Source organism: Melitaea cinxia, chromosome 5 (genome assembly GCF_905220565.1).
Source record: "Melitaea cinxia chromosome 5, ilMelCinx1.1, whole genome shotgun sequence".
In the NCBI taxonomy this organism is placed as follows: Eukaryota; Metazoa; Arthropoda; class Insecta; order Lepidoptera; family Nymphalidae; genus Melitaea; species Melitaea cinxia.
The window spans coordinates 7,516,273-7,541,959 of record NC_059398.1 but is presented as its reverse complement, the minus strand read 5'-3'; the positions used below and the strand labels follow the sequence as shown (position 1 = coordinate 7,541,959).

Sequence of the window (25,687 nt, the reverse complement as noted above, 5' to 3'; positions counted from 1 at the left end):
ATATATTGCAATATCCTCCGCAAAATTTCGGTCTCGTTCATATCACACCGTCTTAGGTTCAAATGCAAATGCTTACTTTGCTTTCTCGTCTGGTTTCACGCCAAGTTAAAGTTTTTTCATTTCATGGAGATTTTCCGGGAAACTCTTGGAAGATATTGAATTTTAAACTCTAATTAGGTCCTCTTTTATATTATTAATATTTGCAAAAAAATTAAATGGTGGTTTTTCTAGAACTTAATGAATATTTAAGCTTGATTAAATAATGAGTTACGCTAAGGTAATTGAATTAAGTCATTATGCAGTGAAATGAATGGTCTTCGTAACATTAAATATCTCACACAATACTAGCTTCATTGATAGTTAGTGTAATTTTGCTATTGAAATCTGGAGTAAAAAATTTGATACGATTCGTCGAGACTTCAATACTATAACAATAATATTGTTGACTTTTTATGGTACCTAATAATAATATTTTACATTGCGATTAATTCAGTTTAGAAAATGTTGCGCTATCGAAGGGTTGTAAATCATATTTAACTTTATTGTTTTGTCATTATAATACTCATTACGTTTGAGAATTAATTTTGTCATGCAAATCACAAGAACGAAAGACATCTAAAATTAAAATTTTCCTTTCGAATTTTTATATCAAAAGAAATCGTCAAGCTCTGAGGTAGGCTAAGTAATATTTTAGTATGAACAGAAGAACCGTCCGTCATGTTTAATTACTACTCTGAAATCCGTACTCCAGGAGGAATAGTCCTGGTTTCCTCGCTGTAATAAACTTATTATTAAATAAACCGTTTGATGGTCCTCTGAGAATACCGAAATCCTTTTCTTTGGTATACAATATAAATATAAAAATATTATAAATTTTAAACAATAAATTACACAGCAAGTTAATTTTAAACAATAAATTACAATACGGTTATAAATAAAAGTTGTACAAGAAGATGGTCAAACTAGGCAAACGTTTATATATAATAAGGTTGGATAAATTTTTATGACAAAAGTTAAAATTAATTTTAAGGTCGTCCTTGACTGACTAACTTTTTCTTTTAACTAAACGTCTGTCATCATAACATAACCATATATATATTTTGCAATTAAGTAGTCGTTACACCATCATTGTATAATGCACTTGCATTTGCGTTGAAACCTTGGGGAAGTCATGGTTTCAATAATGTTTGATCGTTCGGGAATAGCCGACCTTGGCCACGACCCGTACTTCCGTAACGTTTTGACTTCGGTCCAAACAAAACATTAGCGTGACATGCTCAGAGGGGCGCCGCGCAACGATCCGTTTGGCAATTTGCAATATCTACTTCATTAACTTAACCGTTTGTTTACATGAATAATATTTATATACTAGCTGTGCCCGCGACTTCGTCCGCGTGGAATCTAACTAAAAGTTATTGTTCAGTTCGCAGAGTTATAAAGTAAATTTCTAAAATAAAAGTAGCCTAAGTTACTCCTTATTACATCAGCTATCTGCCACTGAATTTCCCGTCAAAATCGGCCCAGCTGTTTCAGAGATTAGCCGGAACAAACAGACAGACAGACAAAAGTTGTAAAAAATGTTACTTTGTTATATGTACCGTGGATACATCCATATGCATTTAGTAAAAAGCTGTTATTTTAATATTACAAACAGACACTCTAATTTTATTTATTGGCATAGATTGACTTGAATATTAAATCTGCAATATTTTTAAATATCAAAAAAAAAGTAAAAAACAGTTAAATCAATATGAATGAGATAAAATCAAAGATGGAGTGATTTGAGAAACTATTTCTTTAGATCTTTTATGGTACTCGTTTTGTTTATTTTTTTTGCGACATCTGAAAGTCTATTTCTCCTCTTTGACACGGTGTTTCCACTTGAGGAAAACACGTTCGTTTTCTATCGAAATAGGATTGAGTAGGAGATCATAGCTTTGTATAAACTTTCAAAGTTAGGAGTCCGCTTTTCAGTGGTTTTAAAAGATTAGAATTCCACATTTAGACTAAGCTTTCAGAAGAGGTATTTCATCCTTTTCATATGTGTGTTTCTTGTTTCTGTTTTTTATACCTTAAATATTTAATTACCTACAGCTGCTTTTATATCGCATAATTACAATAAGTAATTTTATCTATACATATAATAAAATGGTAGGAAAGTCAAAATTGTACATTGTATATTTTTTTTAAAGAATACTTGGGGGTGATCTACAGTCGATACCGAAGCCAAAAATATAGTTTAAATATTAAAATATTAATGTTAACGCCGCGTTGGCGCAACGGTCACAGCCATGGATTGTACCTGTTGCGCTGGCGGTTGCGGGTTCGATCCCCGCACATGACAAACATTTGTATTGGCCATACAGGTGTTTGCAGTGGTCTGGGTGTTTGTGCAGTCTCTGTGGGCCTCCCCACCGTGCCTCGGAGAGCACGTTATGCTGTCGGTCCTGGTTGTTATCATGTACACCTGATAGCGATCGTTACTCATAGTAGGGAATATATCCGCCAACCCGCATTGGAGCAGCGTGGTGGATTAAGCTCTGCTCCTTTCTCCTACATGGGGAAAGAGGTCTATGCCCAGTAGTGGGATGTTACAGGCTGAAGCGTAATGTTAATTAATATTAAGCATTAGAACTTCCATTTTATTTACTCTATAAATGTTAAATTAAAATTTTTTTGGGGTTAGCTAGAAATATCTTTATGAAAACGTAATTCTTATTAGTCAAAGTAGGCGCCTTTTCGTTTGACGTATAAATGCAATCATGCGGCGGCAATTCAGCGGTTTCACATTTTAATTTGCATGGCTTGTGCTTTTAAGATAAAATTATAAGTTGAATTTGTAAAGAATTCTTGTAATTAGAGTGAAGTTTCTGTGTTAAACGAAAATAGGTCAGTAGGCAGTCATGTGTTCGGCTGATATTCATAATAGCACTTTCAAACGGTTTTTCTTTTCGTTTTTACCGCGTGCCGACGTAAACAATCTATGATATTATTAACCGACTTCCAAAAACGGAGGAGGTTCTCAATTCGACTGTATTTTTTTTATGTATCTTACTTCAGAACTTTTGATTGGGTGGACCGATTTCGACAAAAAAAAAATTTAATCGAAAGGTTGTGTGTGTCATTTGGTCCCATTTAAATGTATTTGAGATCTAAAAACTACTTTTCGAGTTATATCTAATAATGCGTTTTTACTTGACTATTTTTTCGTCGACCTACGTTGTATTATATCGCATAACTTTTTACTGGGTATACCGATTTTGATGATTTTTAATTTAATCGAAAGCTGATATTTATCATGGGGTCACATTTAAATTTCATCGAAATCAGATAACAACTGTTTGAGTAAACTTTGATAACGCGTATTTATTTGATTATTTTTAGCCGAAGACGGGCAGCAGCGTCTTCGGTGCGACAAAGCCAGCCTTTCGATCACCAACCGACCTGCCCAGCGTGGTGACTATTGTAAAACACATGAGTTCACACCGTTTTTGGCGTGAATTTAGGGAGCCTTATAGCAATGGACTGCGATAGGCTCAAGTGATGTTTAATATTTCTTTTTAATTAGTTTCAATATTCATATGTAAGAAATATATGATATCGTTATAGATTATATTGTAAATGTTATGTACATATATTTAAGTAAACGTCTAACGCAATTTCACTAATTTCTTCATTTGTTAGGTTACTCTGCTCCCGTGCTCTGACAAACAGAGTGTTAACGAAACATAATTTATGTTCAATTAGAACTAGTTATTAAGGCGTTTAAAAAAAATAAATAGTTAAAATAAACACTTTACTTAACTATGAAATCTCGATGATTGTCATCTTCATGGCGAACTGCTTTATATCTTGCATAACTTGTGAACCTATTCGTTTTATTGTTTTTATGGCTCCATTCTTCGAGCGAGAGCAAGTTGCACAACCAAAATAAATGTTACAAAAACATGTCTGTATTATATTTTTGTATTTTTTTCATAACCAGTATGTTTATTCGTAGATTTGAGATACTTCCATCTGCGTCCATCAAACGCCGTTATACGTAAAAATTACGACAGAGTAAGTTTATATTAGTGTCAAATAGCTGAAATAAGTAGGTAGAGAGATTTTGCGTGATAAATTATAACAGAGCACGGCTTCATAGTTTTACATGCGGAGTTGTTGTAAATAGCCGTCTATTTATTCATATTTCGAGGTGACAGTCTATTTTCGCCGTCGCCGGCTGTGCGCTGTTGACAGATGCTAAACCAAGTCCAGTATTAGTATGTATTTCCCTTTTAACTTCGTCGAAATTTGAAAAATATCCAGTGACACCTATAAAAAAGTTAATAATAACATCCTTAATTTTTATATTTGCATTTTTTTATTGAGATAATATATATTTCTATATAGCATTGTAGATTTTACTGTACACATTATTATTTTATATACTAAATATATCATATTATTAAAGATATTTTTCAAGTGTAATTTTAAAGTGACACTATGGTTTACCAATTATTTAGTAGCGAGATAATTTAATATCTCGATCTGGTCATGATTATCTTTCGATAAATGATACATGTATTTTATTCGACGGTTGTAATTGAACTATTAATTAAATTGTTATAACGATGACATTTGAATTGATTGCATTACAGAGAGCTATGAATGCAATTGTTTCTAGTGCTTCATTAATACGATCATAGTAACAAGCTTATACAATACATACCCATAGCTATCTGAAAAATGTTTCATGTTCACAATCCGGCGCTAAATATGATTGACATTCAATAGTTTATCGTTATTCAGGCTTGCAATAAGTAATTTATGCATTTTTAAAATAGTATCATTATCTGTTAGTACTACGTCTGCTCAAAGACAATTACAGTAGAACTGAAACATTAGGTAATAAGTATTATGTATTAAATAATATAATAATAACTAGGTAATTACAAATATTAGTATACAAATAATTCATTTCTTATATATACCTTTACCTTGAATAGCGCAGATCAATCAGCAGAAGCTTCTGCATAAACATAAACGTATCTAATAAACGTACTATTTCACAAAGGATGATATGAGCGTGAATCAAACTGCTAGTACCCGGTGGAACGTACCTTGAAAGGCTTCGTTTGTGTGGTTGTTTTGAAAGGCTGAATTTTTTTCATAGTAGTGTAATGGGCATGTCGAACGGCGCCGCGGCGCTATGTGTACCGAGTCTCGTTCGTCTGCCACGGTGCCTACTGGGTTTATTGACCCGGCGACCGTGACCCCCTCTCCCCTCTGCTGCCTACTACACCACCAGCGCCAGCGATTTGCAACGAAATGACAACGAATTGCTTAGGTTAGATGATTCGCCTTTGATGTTATGTAATAGGAATGAGCTGCGATTTAAAAGGAAATAAGCCAATTTAAAATTAAAATAAGATTAAATAATGCCTTTTGTAGAAATTTTTGATATATTGGTAGGTAATAATGTAAGACAAATAGATATATCATTAATCTTTATTTTTATTTGCTTACGTAACTTTTAAATTTTTTAAAACCAATTAATTTCAGCGATAATTATGACATTTAAATTAATATTTATTCGATAATTAAAATCGCGTCGACACGGCGAAACCGATATCGTTATTTCGTACTCTAGACATTTTTACTTTTTGATAGAATTGTATTTCAAGCGAAGTATTAATAACGAATTGTGGTTTGACCTGAACTTCGATATGGAGATTTATTGTTTTAGGAACAATGTTTTATATTTTAATTCATGCATAAATTATAACCATACCATTTTGAATAAAATCGTTGAACCTTTTTTTTGTCTTGTTCAGTAAGTTACAGTAAAAGGATGAAATAAATACAACTATACAAAGCAGTTTTGTAAATAATCGAAAAATAAATTGTAGTTAGTAAAGAACTAGCTGCCGTGGCTGGTAGCAGCGCACTTCTGCGGTGCGTTTAACATACAAACAACTGCACAAACGCTTGGCGTAGTTTTAAATTCACAAAGAGAAAAGAAACTTTACAGCAGCAATGAAAACACGTTCATTTGAATCAGAAATTTGCTCGTGTTTAAATTTATTAACACATGTTTATATTTTTATACACAACAAATAGTGAAAGATTTCAGCTATTGTTATACGTACAAATTAATTTAATGACTTTTCTTAGCAAATAAATAAAAAAAATATTGTCCTCCAAATCCGTTTATTTTTTCTGCAAAAGTCGCTACATTTCTATACAAAGAGGGAGGATTATGAGCGACGTTACTTGTAGTTTTATGTAGTTGTTGTTATGCGCCAGTGGTAGAATATTATACATATTGAGGGTGTCATAACTTTTGTTTATTACAAACGTTTATGTTGCCGTTATAGTTGAAATTGTTGTAAATACTTAAGATTTACAAGTTACTATAACTAGTAATGGAGTTTGAAATAGTAAAATGTTATTATTTTACATATATTCAGTCTCTAAATATATTAAACTTCTGGGTTTATTATTGTTCCTGTCTCATAATTAATTTCCGTAACGGTCGGATTCCGCAGAACAAAAACATTTCGCAATGTAAAAGTTGTATTCGAATGACAGGTAATGTTTCAGTTCATTTATTATAAATAAGATTTGTTCTATTATGCACTTTAAGCTGCAGCTAGTCTAGTTCAAATTTGAATCGGCGATTGTCTGCAAATAAATTTAGTGGGTCATATTACGTTCAGAATGGTTATGAGAAATGTAATTATTCTGTTTTTTTTTTTTTTAAAGAAGAAATGTAATTAGAAAAACATTTATGTCTTAGAATCTCTCAAATTTAAAAAACAAGCAGATAGCTTTTAAATATGTATACTGTTACATAGAAAATGTCATTAAATGCCTCCCATCGGTCTCGTAATTGACATTTGCCTACAGATAAACAGTCATTACACTGTGAGTTGTCTATACATCGTCGTTGGTTCGTCTCTTTGTACGATTACTATTCAGGTCCTTTGAGCTCCGATGTTATTTATCTCGTGTCCTTTTAAACGGTCGCTACTGTTCTGTTATTTACTTGAATGGCAAATTGTTCCTACAGCGGACTTGCGTCTGAGCGATCGTATTATAAATTTCTTCTTATTGTGTCGTCAACGAAGAGTCAAAAAGTGAATACGTTTGTTTTACTTATTTAACAAATATTTAATTAATTCGTTCATGACTTTTTTGTTAACAAAGCAATCAATGCCTTATTGTACATTAAATCATTTTAATGAATTTCTAAAGCTTAAAGATCTACCTTTGTGTTTTGTGTAGATGAGGCGGAGGGCTGTCCGTGAGGGTGCGCAGGTGAGGTGAGACGGCGACACCGGGGATGGATCACGCGGTGAAGGCGATGTCGGCGCGCGGGCCGCTAGCGCGATTGCTCGCGCGCCGCCGCTTCGAGTCCGCTGAACTAGAGGAGCTGTACGCGCGCTACGCCTGCAAGCTGCAGCGTTCTTCGGTCGGCTCTGCGCTCGCTCTCTGGGCCGTGCTCGCCGCGGCGCTTGCAGGCGTGGACGCCACGCGCGGCTGGCGAAGAGCACCACAGGTATTCATATGTTCATTTCAACACTTCTATACATATAATTATGCTGTATTGTAGCAGCCTGTAAACTTGTCACTATAAGAAGAATCATCTTTAGATATGGCATCGCAGGAAAACTTCTGCTTAAAAGCTAGGGGAAGTAGCCCGACCTTACAAAATATCACACCTAAATAGTAGTGCTTTCAAGCAGTTTTGTGTTTCTGTGGTGAATAAGGTGACCGGATTGGAGTTAGGGTCGGCCACACGCTTGGGACGCTTCTGGTGTTGCAAGAGTCTACAAGCTACAGTAATCGCTTACCATCAGGTGAGCCGTACGCTTGTTTACCACTTTTATTATTACAGCCTATACAGTCCACTGCTGGACATAGGCCTCCACAAGTCCACGCCAAAAATAACGTGAACTGATGTGCTTTGCCCATAGTCACCACGCTGGGCAGGCGGGTTGGTGACTAGGCGGGTGTTTACCACTTAGTTATATAAAAAAAGAATTAGTTGACATACGAGTACATTTTATTCCACTTAGTAGTTTATTAGACATTCTCTTGAGACATGCGGGTTCCTGTCTATAATTTCCATTTGCATTCTCTATATTTAAATGATATTCGCTTCGTTAGAAATACGAGAAATTAATTATATATTAGAGATGTACTTTACTAGGTGGGTGTGCTGAGTGCACACGCCGTACTATGTGGCGGACTCGCGTGGTGGTGTGGTCGCGCGAGCGGCGTATCGCCCGAGAGGCGCTTGCCTCGCGCCTGCTGGCTGGCTCTGGCGGGGGGCGGTACAGCCCTAGCTGCTACACTACCCGCTTGGAATCCCGGTGCGGCGGCCGAGGGCGCGGCCCACGTAGTGTGGGCTGTATTCGCCGCCTATGCACTGCTGCCAGTAGGTGCACCTGTCGCAGCAGCTTTTGGCATTCTGCTACCCACGGCACATACCGTCGCGGCTGCGCTTGTGGCTCATCGCTTCCCTTACCATGTGTGGCAACAAGTAAGTCATCTGTAACAAACGTTATCTAATAGCACAATGTGTTTGAATGTATATAGTGTACTATATGATATATATTTTTGCATTGTATTGTATATAAATACAGCGTTGCTAAATATTACTAGTATAATCAAACGAAATTTGCAAGTTAGTTAATAAAATGCGGTGAAAGTAAGAAAAATTACAATTAGTGGGACATAGGAAACTTTTCGTTGTTGTCGCCAAAAAGTGGGCGAAGACTGAAATGATTCTGATGAAATGTTCTGTATTATAGAAAAACCGGCCAAGTGCGAGTCGGACTCGCTCACCGAGGGTTCCGCACAAACGAAATTATTAAAAAACCGTTTAAAAAATATATATGATGTAACTAAAAATTTATGCGGGTAAATAACAGCTAAATAGTACTGCTTTCAAGAAGTGTTGGATTGGGTGTCAGGTTGGCTACGCTTTGAAATGCTTCTGATGTTATAGACGTCTATATGTTACGGTGAGCCGTACGTTTGTTTCACGACATAATTGTATAAATATATATAATATATTCGAAATTCCTTCACATTGTATTGTATAACCCATGTAAATAACGATATTCGAGACATCGACCTTGCTATGCTAATTGCGCTCGACACTTTAAATAGTACATAGCGAGGAAATTATATTGTTCACAATGAATAAATTTATTCCCGGAACTAAGTGCGGATCCAGCTATGTGTCATGGTAGGTGTGGAATCGTTAGCGTCGTCGTCAATATGTAAATTTATCGTATTATGTATGTATATGCGCCAGCCGCGGCCGATTACCTTGTTATAAAGGATACTTATAACACCATTTTTCCTCCACACTCACAGGATATCGACATGTCATTAATTCATTATCAAGCATCCCCTTTTACTTCACGAATAATTAAAGACAAATGAGTAAAATTGATACGAAAATTAAAAGTAACAAATATAATTTTTTTTTTGTTTTAATTTTCTGTTCGATAGATATTATTTTAAACATATTATCGTTAATTTATCGGATTTCGGAAGATTTACGAAAGTATGACGTTTTAACATTGGTTAAAATAAAATGTTCTTACAATTTCGTCATCCACCCGCCCGACAGCCTCCCACTAATTTTATTTCAAAGAGAGAACGTAAGTGCATTAAATTTTGCTCAACGCTTCAAATAGAATCCTTTTATATTAAATTAAAAGTGGAATCTCTTATTGTACATATCTTTCCAATATTGTCGTGTTCCTTATTTTTACTAGTGATGAAAAAATATCATCACGTCGTCTGTAATTAAATTGAAAAGTAGTAAAATAGAGATCGTTATTTTAATTATTCTGTACACAGTATTGAATGGGTTTCAATGGGAATTCAAATGGATTTCGTATAGTTATATTTGCTTAAAAGCTTTGGTACAACTTGATTAAAGGTTTTCACAGTTAGCTGAGTACGTTCATTACAAATAAAGAAACCGACTCGAACCCATTTTTAACCGACTTCCAAAAAAGGAGGAGGTTCTCAATTCGACTGTATTTTTTTATGTATGTTACTTCTGAACTTTTGACTGGGTGGACCGATTTCGACGAATTATTTTTGAATCGAAAGGTGGTGTGTGTCATTTAGTCCCACTTATATTTATTGAAGATCTAACAACTACTTTTTAGTTATATCTAATAATGCGTTTTTACTTGACTATTTTTTCGTCGACGTATGCTGTATTATACCACACAGCTTTTTACTGGGTGTACCGATTTTGATAAGTTTTAATTTAATCGAAAGCTGATGTTTATCATGTGGTCACATATAAATTTTATCGAGATCTGATAACTACTTTTTGAGTAATCTTTGATAACGCGTAGTTACTTGACTATTTTTTCGTCGATCTACGTTGTATAACTTGTCAATGTAATTGAAGTCGGTTTTTTTTTCGTTTGCCTGCAAACACAATTATTCATTAGACCTCTACGATAGTTATACGCTAGCGTAAGAGGAGATTTTGATTTTTAAACTAACAAAAGTATTTACAGACATAATAAGAATAAATAAGATTGGTTTACGACTAAATATGTTACAATTAAGTTTTTATTATACATTTTGACTTCTGTCCTCTGTGTCTAGGGACGCGTGATATATTTTATCGTAAAATGTGTTCAGTGTTCTAGTTCGTAGTATGAACTTAAATGGTTAAATGCTTTTAATGGTTGAATTTAAATTTGTTACGTAGTGTTGGCGTGATCCATGATCAAAATATAAAATGAAAAAGAAAATAAATATGCTATCGCCATATGTTTTCATAATTTTCTTTGAGCGCTCGAATCATTCATAATTATGTGTATCGATCTAATTAATAACAGTTCTTATAGTCGGCTAAGTGGTTTTCGATACGGTAGTGATTTATGGAACCCGCCCGATCCCATCGCTCCCTCTAACAAATGTTTTGCTCCGTCGACCTCTGTGATTCGCATCCACTTGAACGGAAAACTCGTTTGTCTTAACGGTTCGACGTCGGTAATAATTGATCAACTTTATTGTTGCAAACTGATCTAGAAATAGATGAACGATTTAATAAACAACGAGAAACAGCTGGAAGTATTAATGTTACATTGATGACGACAAGCGTAAATGCCGTTTAAAATTGATATCTGATTTATACTATATTATAAAATTAATTAAATAAATCATTAAAACTATTTTATATAGATTATTAAGCAAAATTATAGGATTTAAAATTTTGTATCCATATTTTGCATTTCGAAATTCTGTGTGTATTTCAGGCATATTTTATATTTAAGCATATATAGAATTGTTTTCGTACAATATTAAACCAATTCAAAATTTCTCTCATTGTTAGTTTAATATTATTAATACACAGGCGTAGAAACGAAATCGAGCTTTCAATTATACCTACTGAAATGGCACCAGACTTCAATGAATTTATTGCTTTGACAACAGTTACTGTATTAGAATACGAGCTGATTTAGCGAGCCTATGTTTGCATATGATTTGAATGTTAAAAGCATAAATTTTTTGACACGGTTGACTGAAAACTGAGTGTAATTTTACGTCTAGTAATATCATAATTAACGAGTTAAATGAAGGTTGAGTGTAAACGTGTAGTCAAAATATTTTATGTGTTCCTATACTCTTAACTCGCGAAGACGTTTATGGTTACTTACGCGCCCCATGAATCAGAGCGTGTTTTTATAGCCTATAACTTTTCTTAGTAAAAAGCAAAAAGGATTTTTTAAATCATACTGGTCCTAATAATAATAGCGAATTAAAACGAAACTAAAATACTAATAAATTACACCAATATTATTCTTAATGTTTATCGTATTTTAAATGTTTACGCTATTAAACAGCGGTTAAGAGAGTTAAACACCAACTATTTTCGTTCCAAAAAATTTATTGAGGTTGTTCCGTTGTTATCAAAAAACAACGATAAATCGCTATTGCGTCTTCTCCATTCTACGTGACATTGGCGACATCATCCGTGCTATTTTGGCAGTGACTTTAAATGAGTGAATATAATTATGTTAATATTTAGTACACGGACTTTAGGACAACCAATTGAATTTGTTTCTTAATTATTGTTTAAATTAAAGAAAAATATAATTAATAAATAGTCATGACACGTAACTAAGATAAAACTATGTACTGTCATCATAATGGTGTAACTTGCAATAAGGGATTAGTGATGTTTTCTTGCAAAATTAAATAAAGTTCATTAGATAAGCGAGTGACCTTATTGGTCAGTAGTAGTTGTTTTGGATGATAAGCAATGTCATTGATCGTCCAAAAAACTTTTAGTGTATTAGAAATACCTTTTTATCGCCATCGTTTAATATGCGATAGTTTTATGGTGATATTAATCCTTATACAATTTTTAATATATTACATACATGAATAATTAATATTCATGTAGATATGAACTTATAGGATGCCAAAGAAAATATTACGAAAACTTAGGTGTGTTGTATCTGGACAATTCGTCCGGTCGTTGGTAAGATCTCGAATATTTAAATGTTTATAAACTATGACATATATGTCTGCTAGAATGAAAAATAAATATTAAAAAAAGGTTAGCCGTTCAGTCGTCGGATCACTAAGGTTACGCTGCGTTGGGTAAATTTAAATTGTTCAAAATTGTAGGTGGGTACGTATTCCTTATTTCACCATAATTTTTAGCTTTGCGTTTGGTTTAACCGACAGGTGAATATTTTATTTGCCTTTGATAATAATCGTATACGATATAGACGAGACGTAATTTATCGAGTTATTTTGTTTTATACGAGGACTTTTCCGTTAGTCACATTTTTATTTACTATTTGATTTTATCTTAGATAATTCAACGAAGGACAAGTTTTAATAGTTTAATTTATTAATAATGCGTATATAATGTTTTTTTTTTTGCTTTAAAAATATTAACACATTGCTAATGGTGCGTAGTCACGTGTAGAAGTGTTAAGTTAAATAATAACTTACGTTATGTTCTGTATACTGTGTGTAAATTATGTTTTAGCAAAGTATATGTTAGGTTGTAGTCTAATTTGTTGTGTTATCAAAATCATCGGGTGTAATGAACACGTCTAACGAATTGGGCTAATCGCTCATCAACAATTAGACGAGAACGCGCTTAATTGATCACTGGAATTTCACAGTTAATAAACGCATAAAAATCTAATTGTTGCTGATAGTTACGCGTGCAATGTAGAATGATTTATACCGTCTCTCTGACAATTTAACTTCTAAGAATGCTGGATGTACTTTTAATTTAGATTTAGTCTTTGTATAAGAACGATTTTTTTTATTGTTAGTTTAACTTAGTAACAAAAATTTAATAATTTTGATATAATTGTTCAAGAGCAATAACTTATCTCTACGTTAACTAATATAAGTTTTAGAATTTTAATTAACATTTGTGTAATAATTTTCCTCAACTTTGTTTTAATGATAAAAAATTACTATACCTACTCAAATACTACACAATATATTATTAATAAACGTAACAATATCTAAAATGGAAATAATGTCGTGTAACTTCATTTTCACCACATCGCCTGTAAAAAGTCATTTGATTGCGAAACACTGCGTACCCTGAATAAATCACTTCGAATTCCCATAATAATATCGCGCCACAACATGTCTAAAATTTATTCACTGTCTCACATTATATACACTCCAGTGGTTCTTTGAAGGTCAGAACTCACACGGATTTAAAATAATGTAGATAATATTAGCGATTTTTTGAGTTCTCTATAATTGTATTATTATTTAATGTTACCAAAAAGCGGTTTGACTCTAAATACACTAAAAGTTAGTAGGTTGCACAAAATGATAAAATCAATGATTTTAGTACAAAGTTAGGTAGGTACAGTATATATATATATGGTTGCCATGTAATAACCTCCCGACCTATATACCTACGAGTACCATTGTGTACCAAGTATAAAAGTATCAATATTAAGAACGAGTGATTGTTAGAGATGGTCCGACCTTAGCAGACAAGTAGACTGGCCGAATAGTCCAAAGATTATGATACATTGTTAAAGTTTTACTTGAATTGCTGATAGTAATATAGCTAAGAATTGAGTAGAAAGTAAAAAGATGTGGGTACATAGGTATACAAACCGTAATTCATGTCGAATGATCGCCACCCGCCAGCCACAAATATTAGCTGTTCCGGCTAATCAGTCGGCATGTTGATATTGATTATAAATAAATATTTAATCATTTACATATATATAGTTCTGATTGTTAAATAAACAATTTAATACCAATAACAACAAGCATATTTCTTACTTCCATAGTGTGATGAGGTCAAACTGCGCGTTTCGTAACTGACTTCTTCGTTTATTATTATTAAATAATTAAATATTAACTAATATAATAACTAAGTAGACTCGTGATGGCTTCTTGCTCTGGTAATCAAATGGACTGTTGTCCACTGTCGTCGAATCTTTTACAAAAAGTACTAATAACACCCCTCCACACTGGATTTTGATTTGTTGTCGCCAGTAATCAGGACAGCGAGACCGCGCATGAAATAAATTGAGTTCCTAATAAATTGATATTTTATTACAAGAAATATATTAATTATACATTTGAACTGGAATAGTACAATATTTTTATCACGTTAAAAAAATTACAACAGACAAACAATAAGATAAGATATCATCATTACAGCGTATACAGTCCACTGCTGGACATAGGCCTCCACAAGTTTACGCCAAAAATAACGTGAACTCGTGTGTTTTGCCATGACGCTGAAACTAGCAGCCACTCTTTATATCTCTGCTTCTAAACAACAGATTGATTTGTAACTTTACACAAATTAGTATCGTTTGTTCATCTAACTATGGAAAAAAATCCAAAGGGTAAATACCACCCCTTCTATTTTTTTTTAATTTAAAAACTAAAAAAGGAGGTTAATTCGATATAAAAGCTAAAAAATTAATGTTACTAAGCATAAAATAGGGTCAAAATTTGAAAACAAAGGTAATTTATAATAACAAGAAAGATTAGAAAAAAAAAAATTTACTTTAATTTTTTTTAATCTGGGATTTTTTCTAAGCAGACGATTAAATAAAATTTATTAAAGTTATCATATCTCTGCTCGTGGACACTACATTTTGTTGTAACTTCGCAGAAAACTTTCTGTTACTGTCTAGAAACGATGATAAAAATTTCAAAAGGGATACTCAATCCCTTCTACTTTTTTTTTATTTTTTTTTTCTCTAAGATAATGCCTATATACTACTTCTTCAAATGTCTATATCTCTGCTCGTGGACACTACATTTTGTTGTAACTTCGTAGAAACCTTTATATTACTATCTAGAAACGATGATAAAAATTTCAAAAGGGATACTCAATCCCTTCTAATTTTTTTTATTTTTTTTTCTCTAAGATAATGCCTATATACATACTACTTTTTCAAATGTCTATATCTCTGCTCGTGGATACTACATTTTGTTGTAACTTCGTAGAAACCTTTCTATTACTATCTAGAAACGATGATAAAAATTTTAAAAGGGATACTCAATCCCTTCTATTTTTTTTTTATTTTTTTTTTTCTCTAAGACAATGCCTATAAACTACTTCTTCAAATGTCTATATCTCTGCTCGTGGACACTACATTTTGTTGTAACTTCGTAGAAACCTTTATATTACTATCCAGAAACGATGATAAAAATTTCAAAAGGGATACTCAATCCCTTCTATTTTTTTTTTAATTTTTTTTTTCTCTAAGACAATGCCTATATACTACTTCTTCAAATGTCTATATCTCTGCTCGTGGACACTACATTTTGTTGTAACTTCGTAGAAACCTTTCTATTACTGTCTAAAAACGATGATAAAAATTTCAAAAGGGATACTCAATCCCTTCTATTTTTTTTTATTTTTTTTTTTCTCTAAGACAATGCCTATATACTACTTCTTCAAATGTCTATATCTCTGCTCGTGGACACTACATTTTGTTGTAACTTCGTAGAAACCTTTCTATTACTGTCTAAAAACGATGATAAAAATTTCAAAAGGGATACTCAATCCTTTCTATTTTTTTTATTTTATTTTTCTCTATCATAATGCCTATAAACTACTTCTTCAAATGTCTATATCTCTGCTCGTGGACACTACATTTTGTTGTAACTTCGTAGAAACCTTTATATTACTATCCAGAAACGATGATAAAAATTTCAAAAGGGATACTCAATCCCTTCTATTTTTTTTTTATTTTTTTTTCTCTAAGACAATGCCTATATACTACTTCTTCAAATGTCTATATCTCTGCTCGTGGACACTACATTTTGTGGTAACTAGAGAAACTACTAGAGGTAACAAACTAGAGGTACTTTCACAAATACAATATAATTGCCTCCTTAGGGAAATTGCAATATTAAAAAAATAATCAAAGTGGATTATTTATTTTTTTACATTTTTTTCTAATTGTTTTTAATATTCTAAACGACCTTTGATTTAAATTTTTACCTTATTTCATGCTTAAAGACATAGATTTTTTTCTTTTATATCGAATTAACCTCCCTGTTTGGGTTTTTAAATATAAAAAAAGAAGGGGTGGAATTTACCCTTTAGATCTTTTTCATAGTGAGATGATATAACGTCACTAATTTCTGTACAGTTACAACTTAATCTGTTGCTTTTTTAAGAGATATAAAGCGTGGCTTCTAGTTTCAGTGTCATTTAATTTTGGCTGCTAGCTGCTAGTTTCAGTTTCATTGTTTTGCCCATAGTCACCACGCTGGGCAGGCGGGTTGGTGACCGCAGTACTGGCTTTGTCGCACCGAAGACGCTGCTGCCCGTCTTTGGCCTGTGTATTTCAAAGCCAGCAGTTGGATGGTTATTCCGCCATCGGTCGGCTTCTTAAGTTCCAAGGTGGTACTGGAACCTTGTTATCCCTTAGTCGCCTCTTACGACACCCACGGGAAGAGAGGGGGTGGCTAAATTCTTTAGTGCCGTAGCCACACAGCAGATAAGATATAAAATTCTAAAAAAATTAAATAAAGTAAATTTTCGAAATAAATAAGAAAACGTAAAGGCGATGTTTTATAGAATAATTTGTACACTAGATCATTTTCGTTGGAAATATGCAGATTGGAGAAAGTGAAAATTGTCGGAAAGCATGAAGGAGAAAATGTCGTAAGCCGTCGAAGAAAATTGCACTGAACTTGTCACAGTAAAATTTGCAAAGCAATCTAAACACCATTCCAATAGATACACGATATAAATAATAAAATTTAAAACTACTTCATAACATTTCTTATAGTTGTGTTTGCTCGCAAACGAAGAAAACCCGACTTAAATTTATATCGACATGTAGTCGAAAAAATATGTAATCTAATAGGTATTATAAGTGTAATTCAAAAAGTACTCGCCAAATATTATACAAATTTAAATGGGACCGCATGACAAGAACCAGCTTTCGAATAATAAAGGTAGAATCATCAAAGTCACACCTACACAGTAAAAAGTTATGATACTCAGTATAAACTTACTTCTTTTTTGAAGTCTGTTAAGAGAAGAATGTCATCAAAAATATATAACGGAAGTGACGTAATATCAGTCACACGACTGTATATGACGTTTATAACTTTTTTTTAAATTATTTATGTAATTTTATACTGTCGACAAAAATAAATAGACACATGTTTTTTATTTCACTTAATAGTTTTAATTATTATTATTATTATTTTGTTTGATTTATTATATTTTACGGCATTTGTTATTTTCTAAAATACTAAATTTCGTAAATACTTTTATGTACTTAATTAAAAACCAATCAACAAAATTGAAAAAAAATCAAAAACTAGAATATATATATAAAATTCAACATTTTTTTCCAAATTGTGTTGCTTCTATACTATCCGAAGGAACTTCGTTCCTACCTGGTGTCCCATGACACCACATAATTTATTTTTATTTAATTCACGTTCTTCTATCTGCTATAGTCACGGAAATATTTTTTTGCAAAGTGATATAATTATTATAGTAAAAACTTCGTGAATACAAATATTTGTAAAGTTGTAACCATTTGTCAGTAATGAATCATTAGTAGTATTCAACACTATTTCGTGCTTTTCGATTTAAGTGTGATTGTTTTGAATTTAATGTATTTTTCGTAAATAGTTATGTACTAGAGTTATATCCCTTTTGAAACTAAAACTTTCGTAAAATACTTAAATTCAGGTAAATTATGTTAATAAGAGTACTCTCCTATTCACATAATAAAATAATAATAATAATAAGTATAAATGGGTTTATTCTGTAAAATGATGATTATCGATTTGTATCACTTGTCACAGGAGCCAAAGATATATATTCTGACATCATTAAAACGTTGAGGTTGATTTCAGTAGCAGTTTTTTTTTTTTTTTTTAAATCAGAAATAATTTTTATTCTTGATTTTAAAGGGTTTCTCAGATTGAAGCCACAGTAACAACTCTGTCTACGTAACTGACGTCCTTCAAAACTGGAGCTGTGTACACTGACCGAATTCATTGACTAATTAAAACCTTTAATGTGCGCTATTACTTTTTTAGTCAATAGACTTTTAATAAAAATCGATGTTTTTTTACCTTTCCTTATGTAACTATATGTACGTCGTATCTTATAACTTGAAATATTCATTTCTTTAATACTGAAGAAATCAAACATAATTTATTTTCCGGCTTGAATATTGAAAAGTGGACAACGGATATTGAAAATCGGATGGCGATATAGAGACGGTTCTTACTATCATAAGATGTGCAACAAAATATTCAATATTTCACATTTAAAAATACATAAATAAATATGTTACTTTTTCTCGTACATTTGTTCTAGCAATACAATTGAATAATTGAACATTTTTCTCACTCGATATTAAAGGCACTTAAAAAGTGATAAAAAATATAAATATGTTATTGTTTTTTATAATAGATTTAGCGTATATTTATGCAAAACTATATTGCACTGATTGTCCTAATTAATAAACTAAATGCTGTGACAAGCCGCAAATTATCATTAAACTTTTTATTATCTTGCGAAAAACAAAACCCAGACATCATTAGACGTCGCAATTGCAATATTGTTTACATAATTAAAATAAAAACTAATCATGCCAGAAACTTTTTATATATTTTCGTTCAATAGAAAAATAAAATGTACATACATATATTTGAAACTCGATATATGATGGCGTACAGTGAGTTATCTAACCCTTCACCTGTTATCGGCAAGTTCATCAGAAAGCGGTGTCGGCCACACGGATATATGTTAATAAACATGTCTCCAATCACCATTAACTATTTAACGTATAAAAAGTGGTCTGACAACATCTGACAAGCGTAGCTTTCTTGTCTGATATAGATGTTTGAACGCTACAGATAGTACCGTACATGCATTCGAAGATATAATTAGTTATGATAGCTCACTTTTAAATGAGTTTTGAATGTGTGCCATCAATCATACCGAATGCACACTCCATTATCGAGATGATATGGTGTTCTGCTCCAATGCTCTTCCATTCTGAGTTGATAATAGTGACTCGATACGTCTTAATAGATAAGTAGTTCGAGGCAAAACTATCTTTGTAATACTTAAATTACCTCTGCTTCTTTTCATTAAAAGTTATATGATATTATTTAAAACTAGAGGAAACTGTTATAAATAATCTTGTTTAAGCCACTGGAAGTTTTATTGGATAAGATTGTTTTTGAAAAGTTTTTACCCATTTTTTTTATGCTTTACGCTTAAATTAAATTTTGCTGCCCCATGCTAGGTCGAACCGGCAGATATCGTTACACTATTAACCTGCCCGTCTTTGCTTCAAAACGAAAATATTATTCATTTATTTTATTTATTTATATAAAAGGTAATTATTTAAATAATTAAATCGTACGGAAATTTTAATCTATACCAGATATCAAAAATATATAAATTAACAAGTGATAATAAAGAGTAAGTGAAAAAAGTATATATATATTTTGACTAGCCGTTGGCGCAGTTGTAATGACCCTGTTTTCTGCTCCGGGGTTGGGTTCGGTTCCCACCCCGAGTTTCGGTATAATATATATTTATTTACATATGTAGTATTTATATGTATTTATATCGAAAAAAATATGTAGCTATACCAGTCGGCTGTTACCTATAACACAAGCATTAAGTTGCTTACTTTAGGAACAGACGACCGTGTGTGTGCGCGTGCGCGTGTGCGTTTGCGTGTGCGTGTGCGTGTGCGTGTGCGTGTGCGTGATCATCGTATCAAAATGAGTTTAGCAATTACATATTTCACTGAGTAACGTTGGGAGTCACTAGCTCTAGGAGACAGAAATAATATTGTGGTATGACTGTAGATTTTTTTCTAAACTCTGTGAGTCGTGTAAGTTATAAGTACATCGATTTTATTAAATATATGCAATTATACACTCTTCTTTGAATATACTTAAAGGAAACATGACATTTTACTGAATCGGCGACGCAATGGCGCAGCGGTCACAACACTGGCTGCTGCGCTGGCGGTCGCGGGTTCGATTCCCACTCAAGACAGTTGTTTGTCGTGGTCTGGGAATTTGTCCTTGTGTATTGTGAGTTTTTCCGGACCACTGACACTGGAGAAAATCCTACAGAGCCGTTGAGTGTGAAGCGTTTGCTTATTTACTTTTTTGGAACGAAGTTCCTTGCGGCAGGCTTGACGTTTGGCTGGGCGACCGAACTGAAAAAAATGTGATACTAAAACCGTAAGAAAAATATATAACAAAGTGACGTAATATCAGTCACACGACTGTATAATATGACGTTTCTAAAACTAAAATATTACTAATAAACTTTTTTTTAAATTATTTATGTAATTTTATACTGTCGACAAAAATAAATAAAGACACGTGTTTTTTATTTCACTGAATAGTTTGAGTTATTATTATTTTGTTTGCTTTATTTTATTTTAAGGTATTTGTTATTTTCTGAAGCACTAAATTTCCTAAATACTTTTATGTAATTAATTAAAAACCAGTCAAGAAAAAATAAAATCAAGAACTAGAAAATATATATAAAATTCAACATTTTTTTAAAATAGTCTTGCTTCTATACTATCCGAAGAAACTTCGTTCCTACCTAGTGTCCCATGACACCACATAATTTTTAAAATTACATTTCACAACATCCACGAGCTTTTAGTTGCCCATTCCATTTAATAAAATATTTGTTCTATTATAGGTGTGCGTTTTTTTCACAATAGTTTAACTTCAGACTAGCAGTTCTAAAACTGTCTAGAATCCTAGGATGTTGAGACACTGACAGTTTTTTGTTGTTATAAATATATATCACATTTTGCACTACATTATTATCACATACACACATAAAATACAACATTACTATATATAACTCTGAATTAGATCTGACTTTGTTAACTTTATAATTTATAATAATTGAGCAAAGTAGTATTTGGCGATTTTTAAAAAGATAACTATCGACATTTCGAATCGGTAGTATCTTCTCATTAAGTAAAATAAATTTATACGACTAATATAATACTTCGTAAAATTAATGATTCCAAAATGCTGAAGCCTAATCGAATAAAAAGTTTTTGGTTTCGGTTTTTTTATTACGTACCTACATGAAGGAATAATGATTTATTAAATCAGCAATATAAAATAGAATTCTATTTTTGTGTTGTTCAGTAGGTCATCGCGGTTTAATAATGGCTGAGTAAAAACCGCGGGGGTGTTAATGTTCACTGAGCCGTCACAGCCTTTAAAGGCTCTACTAACGTGTAGTTAAAATATTCATCATTCCTTTTTATATTTAATACCCATATGTAATGATATAAGTTTCAAAACTTTTAAGGTAACTGAAACTACTATCTATCTACTCGTATATGTAAAACGGAATATCTACTACACTTTTCGTTGGGTAATTTTAGTTTCCGATATTTCTGGACTATTGCACTATGTGCACAAGTCCGAGTGGTAATTAATAAACAACAAACGTGTCTTACATTCTTTTTTACGTATTAGTTACTAACAGTGCCCGCGACTTCGTCCGCGTGTAATTTATCAAAAAAGATATATTCAGTTCGCAGAGTTATAAAATAAATAAATTTCGAAAATAAAGTCCCGTCAAAATTGGTCCACTCGTTTCAGAGATTAGCCGAAACAAACAGATAGACAGACAAAAATTGTAAAAAATGCTATTTTGGTACAATTACCGTGTATAATATTCATATGCATTTAGTAAAAAGCGTTTCTTTTAATATTACAAACAGACACTCCAATTTTATTAATTTGTATAGAGTTTCTCAGGTATATAAGTATTAAAAAATTTACACGTTTTAAAGGAAACGTATATAATGTCGCTTTAACTTAAAATGTAACTAAAGTATACATTTCAGAATTATTAATATACTATAGTTAAATAGTTATAGTAACAATATTGCTATTTACTTCATATATCAATCACTATAGTGCTTATTTGGTGTTATATTTTGGGTACCTTAGACTTCGATTAAAAGTTGATTGTATATAGTATATATAAATTTTTAGTGAAATCATATTTTTTAAATTCTTTAGCTTGTAGTTGTTCCAGAGGCACGTTTTTGGAAATTTTAAATGTATATCATGTAATATTAAAGTCAAGCTAACCAAGTAAATTTGACTAACTGAGGTAGGGCACAGCAGGAATTTCCTGCTCAAAATATGGAGCAGCCCGACTGGGGTAGTACCTCGACCTTACAGAAAATCACAGCAAAATAATACTGTTTTCAAGCAGTATTGTGTTCCTGTTGGTGAGTAAGGTGACCAGAGCTCCTGGGGGGATTGGGGATTGGGTCGATGCTTCTGGTGTTGTAGGCGTCTATAAGCTACGGTAATCGCTTACCATCAGGTGAGCCGTACGCTTATTTGCCGACCTAGTGACATAAAAAATAAATAATAAAACAGGCAAATGGTACTAGATGGTCTCAGAATCAACTCATTACGAAGAAAGTCCATTAATTAGACACGTATAACCACCAACCTGAGTGAAACAATAAGGCAAATTAAACTCCCAACTCATCTTCTCAAAAGAGAAGAGACAGAGATTCCATTTCGACATATTTTACATGTCTTTTGTCAGTAAATTGTCCAAACCTTTACAAATAAAATTATTAAAGGGTTTTCTGGCTATTATCAAGTAAATAACCCTTTAATGAGTCCAAACGAAATTCCCTTCTCAATTTTACTAACGAGATTTCACAAGTGGTTTGAGCTTATTTCGTCGGGTTTTTGTTTTTAACGCAATACAAACACTCCAGAACTGTGCCGTGCTTCCCCTACACGCCTTCAAAAGGCGGTCGTTACGAGAGTAACTGAGTTACTGTTTGTGTTAGTACTTTCATATATTATTAACTTTGTTAAATTATGACTTTGTTTCTCAATTACTTTTATTGAAGGGTGTAAGATATATATGAAAATGTTAATTAATTATTTAACCCCAATAGCAACTTTCAAATGAAAATATTATTTAGTTGTTTTTGAAAACTAATTATTAATAATAATAAAAAGTTCATGTATTTGTACAACAGTAAACTATTAATAGACGATATAATAGAGAAATTATAGAAAAGATATTAAGAACCGTTTATACACAACACATGACCGCTTTAAAATTTCCTCATGTTTTCATACAATGAAAGACATTAAATAACTAGTGCATGAAAATTGACATGACATTTACTTTAAAGCACTGATTAATTACGTTCCATTTACTTACGAGCTTTTTTATTGACCGACATTTTTTGTCGCGCACTATTTTGACTATGATAAAACATAGTGAATTATTCATGTTCAATGACTACGGCAATCTGACCATACCATCGACATCTGTAGCCCTAATCTGAAATATAATAAATCAACCGTGGCCACACGACTCGTGCTTGACCCTGAACCGATGCGGTAAGAGGCTTGTAAATGCAACAGAGATTTGCCATTTTTCGTTCGCTTATAAAATAGGTTACAGTACCGGTGGAGCGTAAGATTTTTCCGTGATCCTTTTCTGGATGTCCGCAGCGATCGAAAGGTAAATCAAATTAAACGTTTCATTCGCGTTTACAGATAACATTATGAAACATTGTTAGTCAAATTTTTATACATGTCTGGTAATGAAGGTATTATTTGTAATGCCTTTTTTATTTTATTTTTGTATAAGTGGGCCTCACTCGATATATTTTCGGGCGATATGTTTGATAGGTACTTCTGAGACCTCAGTCTAGTAATTCTATGGGCAGTCAATAATTCCGTGGATTTCACGTATGCTGCCGCTACGTGTTGGTACTTAGTAAGCGTTGCCTACGTAATGTGTCTCGATATGAGTAGGTATACGAGATAGATTACGTTCAGTGGATGGGTCAACAATTGTACTTATAAAAATAAAATAAGTAATTTGAATAAATTTTTTGTATAACAAAAAAGTTTTATTTTACATTTGTAGTCTACTAGTATCAAAATTTAACAGTTTCTTATACTATTTGCAATTAATTAAAAAGAGATTATTTATTTACCTAAATATACATGTAATGTCATTTTTATCAAATAATTGTGTTTGTTCGCAAACGAAAAATAAAATTGACTTTAATTACATCGATCAGTAAAACAACGTAGGTGGGCGAAAAAATAATCAAGTAAATACGCATTATTAGAGATAAAAAAAAACTTGTCAGATCACGATCGAATTTAAATGGGACCACAAGACAATCACCATCTTTCGATTAAAAACAATCATCGAATCGGTCCACCCAGTACAAAGTTATGAGTTCATAACCACACATAAAATATCATCATCATCATCATTATTTCAGCCTATCACAGTCCACTGCTGGACACAGGCCTCCACAAGTTCGTACCAAAAATGGCGTAAACTCATGTGTTTTGCCTATAGTCACCACGCTGGGCAGGCGCGTTGGTGACCGCAGGGCTGGCTTTGTCGCACCGAAGACGCTGCTTTCCGTCTTCGTCATGTGTAATATAAAATATACAGTCATAAAATATACAGTTGATAATCATCTTCTTTTTTGAAATCGGTTAAAAAGCTCTCAATCGCGAGAATCTTCGAAGTAATAATAGCTTCACACACAATAAGGTATTACGCTTGCACAGCTTAATGACGTAAAGAGGGGGATAATTAGAACACATCAAATTACTTAAATACCATAACTAAACCAAAAACAACTCGAGCAATGTCAAGTCAAGTTGCTCATAGGTAGGCGTCCGTTGGCAGGTATTGAACAAAGTTTTTTGTTGTTGTTGGTGGCAACTGGGGATATGAATGCATAAGACTACAGAATGTTCATCATTAGATTTTGATTTAATAAACTATTCAGCATTTTTTTTAATACAACTAGGCAACGGCAAACAAGCGTACGGCTCACCTAATTGTAAGCGATTACCGTAACCTATAGACGTCTGCAACACCAGATGCATCGCAAGCGCGTTGCTGACACTATCCCCAATTCCCTCCAAGAGCTCTGGTCACGTTACTTACCAACAGGAACACAACACTGGTTGAAAACTATTATTTAGCTGTGATCTTCTGTAAGGACGAGGTACTACTACCTCAGTTGGGCTGCTCCATATTTTGAGCAGGAAATTTTCTACTGTGCCCTACCTAAGTTAAAAGTTTTCGAGTTTCATATTAATAAAA

The 25,687-nt window shown here is 32.7% G+C and overlaps 1 protein-coding gene across 1 annotated transcript in view; it reads left to right on the top strand.

The window, feature by feature from the left end:
- Positions 1 to 25,687, top strand: part of LOC123653492 (Ca(2+)/calmodulin-responsive adenylate cyclase-like) — a 58,804-nt gene that overhangs the window by 16,234 nt on the left and 16,883 nt on the right. Inside the window, exons 2-3 of the mRNA XM_045589484.1 lie at positions 7,270 to 7,543; positions 8,198 to 8,530. Coding sequence (XP_045445440.1) covers positions 7,328 to 7,543; positions 8,198 to 8,530 — 549 coding nt within the window. The 5' untranslated portion in view covers positions 7,270 to 7,327. The remainder of the gene's footprint in view (positions 1 to 7,269; positions 7,544 to 8,197; positions 8,531 to 25,687) is intronic.